The sequence below is a fragment of the Herpailurus yagouaroundi genome, unplaced genomic scaffold, assembly GCF_014898765.1.
Source record: "Herpailurus yagouaroundi ecotype Mexico unplaced genomic scaffold, PumYag 141, whole genome shotgun sequence".
NCBI lineage: Eukaryota > Metazoa > Chordata > Mammalia > Carnivora > Felidae > Herpailurus > Herpailurus yagouaroundi.
Genome location: NW_024412396.1, coordinates 50,133,368 through 50,139,129, shown reverse-complemented (window position 1 = coordinate 50,139,129; position 5,762 = coordinate 50,133,368). Strand labels below are relative to the sequence as shown.

Here is a 5,762-nt window from a genome sequence, read left to right as displayed (position 1 = left end):
AAAAAAAAAAAAAAAAAGCAATTACTAACTCTTAGCATTTTTTTGTAACACCCACCTCTCCAGTCAGAATCGAAGAGGAGTTCTTGTTACTGAGATGATTGTCCACTTGAGCTGACTCCTGCTGAGCTCGGCGACCCATCTTGGGCCCCTGTAAGGAGAGATGGGGAGCGCTGCTGACCCAAACATCTTCGAGCCACTATGAGGACAAGAATTCTGGGAAGGTAAGCAAGGACATGATGTATGAAGACGTGGTGGAGGATGGGATTTGAGTAACTTGAATATATTTCTCAAAAATGCTCCAAACCCTGAAGACAAAGCACCTGACATCATTTCTATTTAATAGGAAAATATGAAATTCCTGGATTAACGATCACAAGTTTCTCTTTTAACTACCAGAGATCTTTCCTACCCAAAGAAATGCAGCTAGACTTTCCTCTAGAAGGAACAGAGATCTCATGTCAGGCACTGGATTAAATGCTTCCCATGCGTTATTCCATTTCATCTTCACTGCAGCACTTTGAAGTAGATATCAACGTCTCCATTCTAGAGATAAGGAAACCGAGGTTCGGGAGGGTTCACTTGTTTTAGTTAAAAAATAATTTTATTATAATCGACACACAACGTTAACCTTTTTTTTTTTTTTTTTTTTTTTTTAACCCAGTAAGCAGCTTCATACTCCATTTGACCTCTGGACCCCCAGCTCCTAGCCATTCCTCCGTGTTAGAAATCCGAGTCTTGATTTCCTAAATCATAAAACTGAAGTAACTCCCACCTCCTCGTGGGAACTCCGGTCAAGAAAAGGCCACTCCAGCCTGCCTGCCTTCTTTTCATGCGTTAAAACACTGTGGTTTTTACACGAACTTCTGGCAGGTGAAGTCCCACGGAAAAAGCCCTAGGGTAGGTGCAAATGCGACCCTGACCAGGATCTCCCCCCCCCCCCACCCCGCCCCAATCACCCTTCAGATATGTCCTTTCTAGGGGAGTTAGCACTCGGGGCTCCAGCAAGCGCAGACTGGCTGGGAAATTTCCCACCGGTTCCGGAGGCCTGCAGGCGCAGGATCTGTTTTCTGCTTTTGGAGAATTTTAAAGAAAGCACACCCCAGGCCGGGGGCGGGGCAGCTGAGGCCGCCTCTTCCTCGGCCTCACCCCGGCGCGGCTCTGGGCCCGGCCGCTGGGGACAGGCCAGGCCGAGGCGCCTCAGGGACGCCGAGCCGGCTAGGTCGCTCCTCCCCACCCGCCAAATCCTAGCCCCAAATCCCCAAGTCAATCCTCACGGAGGTGGCCGAGCCGCGGCGTCGCTCCTCGCCTAAGTCCAGGACGTCCTCCATCTCCGCGGCCGCCTGACGTCACTTCCTGGAAACCAAGCGGCCCAGTCGCGTCCCTGACGATGGCTCCACCCCTTCATCTCAATATTTAAAGAATCCGTGGCATCATTCCTGGATTCCGTGTGCCCCCTTTGAATTTAAACCAAAACTTCCCAAAACTTCCTCGCTTGACAGTTCTGGAAGAAACCTCCAGATATTAAATCCCGCTAAGGCTGCTCCTGTGGGACAGTGAAAACATGTTAGTCTTTAGGAACTGTCTACACTTGTAGATCTGTTTAAATATTATTTAGTGCAGGGTTGTCCGGGTGGCCTAGTCGGTTGAGCGTCCGACTTTGGCTCAGGCCCTTTCTCTCACGGTTTGTGAGTTCGAGGTCTGCATCGGGCTCTGTGCTGACAGCCTGGAGCCTGCTTTGGATTTTGTGTCTCCCTCTCCCTCTGCCCCTCCCCCACTTGTGCTCTGTCTCAAAAAGAAACATTAAAAATTTTTTTAATTTAAATATTACGGGCAAAGCATTAGCTAATAGTAGTAATTAAATTGATCCTTCCTATTTAGCTTCCTATATAGCCCTTGCAATGTACAAACGACCTTCACAGTTATTAGCTCACATGAAGGGCATAATAACCGTATGTGGAAAAACAAGATGAGTTGTATTGTTTCCATTGGACAGTAAAGAAAACAGGCTTACAGGTGGGGGAGTGGGGGGGGTGTCAGGTGCAAATAGTTTCTAATAGAAAATGCAATATATATAATCTCTGCCTTCAAGAACTTTACGAAGAGGCTGAACGAAGATGTCAAATACCTTAGTAGTAATAACATTCAAAAGCATAAGTAATCTCTCCAAAAGCCCCACAAAGTGAGCACCAGTGATATCTGCATTCAACAATTGAGGATAGATACTAAGGTGCAAAGATGTGGCTTGAGGGAAATCATCTGAGTGCTAAGCAGCAGAGCCAGTTCCTTTTTTTTTTTTTTTAAGTTTATTTACTTATTTTGAGACAGCGACAAAGAGTGCACATGTGGGAGGGGCAGAGAGAGGGAGAGACAGAATCCCAAGCAGGCCACATGCTGTCAGCACAAAGCCCAACGATGTGGGGTCAAACTCACAAACCATGAGATATCAAGAGTCCAAGAGTCGGAGGCTTAACCAACTGAGCCACCCAGGTGCCCCCACCAGGTGCCTTTGTGATACCAGATCTTACAAGAGTACTTTTCTTCTGCACATATTACTGGGTACCAGCCATTCTCCTAGGCTAACCGAGGAAGATATCCCTCCAATTCCCAGCCTAATGGGGCAAGCAAGTTGAGTCTTCATTGATTCTTCATGTAAGATCCCCAAGTCAACACCACTGGCCAGGTCCCTGGTCCTGATCAGCTGGAACCCCCAGAGAGATGGTCTCATGGTCCTGAAAGTGAGCAAGAGCCCCGATATCATGCTGGGCATAAGGTCAAGATGACCACTGCTAAAACGTGAGGACTTGAGAGTGGAAGTGGCACCCCCTAAAAGTGGATTGCAAGCATTTCTTCAATACCCAATAAATTACTCAATTCAACCGGTCATCCACACATGTTTACTGGGTAGGGCCGTGTGTTCACATGCCTTGTGACAGCAACAGCACTGCTTGGATGTCAGAAGATTTGAGGTCTTATCCTGGCTCTGCTGATAACTACCTGTGTGGCCAGGCAGAGCCCTCTGGACCTGTCTCCTCCCTTGTAATTGCTCTTAGAGATTACCCTAAGATCTGATTCTCAATGAAAATACCCTGTTAGATTTTAACCTGAAGAAACATCCATTGCCAAAATCTGAGACAGATGAAATATAGGCTCCGATGAATCCTTTGTTTTCTTCTTCCTTGGTACCAGATGAGGAAGAAGGGCTTACTCTTTGGATTTTTCCAAAATCCATAACCTACTTCCCTGCTTTGTGTGAGCTCATAGCTACACTGCCACCACCTTAAAGCCAGTTTTCAAACCTTTACTCTCACTTCTTCCTTGCCTTGCTGAAAGCAAAAGGTGCCTGGTGCTCGCTCTGGGCAGAAAGAAGCTCTAGAATGGTGGCTTCCAGACCTTGCTGAACACCTGAATCACCTGTGAGGTTTATTATACTACTCTTTTTTTTTTTTTTTTTTTTTTTTAGTTTATTTATTTTGAGAGAGAGAGAGAGAGAGAGAGCAGAGGAGGGGCAGAGAGAGAGGGAGAGCGAGAAAATCCCAAGCAGGTCCCGAGCTGTCAGCAGAGCAGGACGCGGGTCTCGAACCCATGAACCCATGAGATCATGACCTTAGCCGAAACCAAGAGTCGGATGCTCCACCTACTGAGCCACCCAGGTGCCCCACCTGTGAGGTTTATTAAAAACACATGTGCCAGGGCCCCACCCCCCGGAGGGTGATTTGGTAGAGGTGGAGTCCAGAAGGATATAATTTTAATTTTCCTCCCATCTTGCAAGTGTTTGCTTAAAGGCCTCAGTAACACAGCAACAAGCTGTGTTGCTGTCACCCTATTTCAAGTTTCAGCAGTCCCAATCCAGGCACTCCATATTCTACCTCCCTGCTTTATTTTCTGCCATGGCACTTCTCTTTTATCGTAATACATAAATTACTTGGTTTATGGCCTTTCCCATGTACCTACCCACCCCCTGTGTAAGTTCCATTAAGGGCAAGGGCTTTGTTTATTAGTTTGTTTTGTTCACTGCTGCGTCCACAGAGCCTAGAACAGGGCCCGGCACACAGTGAATGTCATAAATATTTCTCGAATGATGGCTGAATTTCAGAGGCAGTATTGCATGGGACGTGCATAGACTCTGGCAAGAGACTTCCTGCCTCCAGATCTCAGGGTTGGCACCTACTGGCTATATACTGTAGGTAAATTACTTTTAAGCTTTCTACACCTAGATTTCCTCTTGTTACTCAAATGACAACAATGCCTACCCAAACTAGAGGGGCTGAGTTAACTATCACCTCCGCCACCCATAAGCGTGTGGCCTTTAAAAAAAAAAAAATTGCTCTGTGCCTCAGTTTCCTCAACAGTAGCCTGTCCAGTTTCCTCAACAGTAGACTGCCTCAGTTTCCTCAACAGTAGACTGGAATTCTGTGAACATCCCAGCGGCCTAGGAGCCAGGAGCAGGGAACTGACCTCACAGGAAGGGTCCAGGAAGGCTGAGTGAGGTGGGGTGGGGTGGCTGGAAGCAGCACTGATTCCCAGGAGTGATCGGGAGGCTGTGTTACTGGGAAGCAACGCGCCTTGCCTTCTCTGAGCTTCTCGTGGGAAAAGACCCAGAAGCTTAGTTGGAGAAGAGGAACGAGAGCGAGCGGAGGGAAAACTTCCCCTCACCCATCTGGGAAATGGGCTGGGGCCAACTGCTGACTTTGCGCTCGCTGGCGCGGCTCCCTGCGGAACCCTCGGCGGGGAGGGAGGCTGCGAACATCTGGAGGACATTTCTGCGAGAGCGGCTGCCGAACGGGGCCCGGGGAAGAGAGAGGTGCACTTGTGCGCACGTCGGGCCGAGAGGGAGGCCGTCCCCGCAGGTTCCGGTCCCGCGGCCCTCGCCCTCCCCCGCGGCCCCTTTTCTCCAGCCACCCCCCTCCAGTCCCCCCCCCTCCCCCCGCCCCAGCCCTGCTCGCCGTCCGGGCCCCGGCCCGCCGCGCTCCTTCACTGGCGGCCTCGCCTCGCCAGAGGGCACCCTCGATCTGCCGGAAAACGCCACCATTTTCAATGGCCCTGGAGCATCTCCAAGCTTCAGCCCGCCGCCCGACTCCAGGCTTGTCAGTGAAGAATCGGGGCCAGGATCGCCGCGGAGCTGAGCCCACCTCCAACCCCGCTCCCCGGCCGGGCGTCGCCCCCCACCCCCGAAGGTGGGCACGGCCGCCCCAGAGCGGGCCCCGCGCGCGCCCCTGCCCCAGTCCCTGCCCCTGCCCCTTGTCCCGCCGGGCGCGGGGGCGGCCCGGGGGCCGGGGGGCCCGGGCCGGAGCGAGAGACGGGCCCCGAGGCGAGAGGACGGACTGACAGCTGGCGAGAGGGCGAAGGAGCTGGGGGAGAAGGAGGGAAGGGATTCGTCGGAGTAACTTTCCAGAAAAACAGTCAACGTGTAGCAGGAGTGACTCCAAGAGGGGAAAAAAAGTTCAGTTACCACGTCGAGCGAGAGGACTCGCAAAGTATTTTTCAAATGGGCTCGGCTTTTCCTGTGCCTGTTTAAAACATTAAAATCGTGCTGCAAAAGAGGCTGCGTGCGCTGGTCCCTCCCTCCCCCACCCGGGCCAGAGACGTCATGGGAGGGAGGTATAAAATTTCAGCAGAGAGAAATAGAGAAAGCAGTGTGTGTGCATGTGTGTGTGAGAGAGGGAGAGGGAGAGGAGCGAGAGGGAGCGAGGGAGAGAGAGAGAGAGGGAGAAGGAGAGGGAGAAGCAGCAGGGAGAGGAAGGGAGGGAAGCAGAAAGCCAAGG

General features: G+C 51.1%; 1 protein-coding gene across 2 annotated transcripts in view; it reads right to left on the bottom strand.

Annotated features, from left to right (window-relative positions):
* The window catches only part of IFT43 (intraflagellar transport 43), an 81,195-nt gene extending 79,800 nt beyond the window's left edge, over positions 1 to 1,395 (bottom strand). Inside the window, exons 1-2 of one of the 2 annotated variants that reach the window (XM_040477789.1) lie at positions 1,275 to 1,395; positions 56 to 148 (exon numbers count right to left, since the gene is read on the bottom strand). In XM_040477789.1, coding sequence (XP_040333723.1) covers positions 56 to 148; positions 1,275 to 1,328 — 147 coding nt within the window. In that variant the 5' untranslated portion in view covers positions 1,329 to 1,395. Of the gene's footprint in view, positions 1 to 55; positions 149 to 409; positions 473 to 1,274 lie in introns of those variants that run through there. The other variant, XM_040477788.1, reaches the window with a different exon arrangement.
* Positions 1,396 to 5,762: the final 4,367 nt, after the last annotated feature.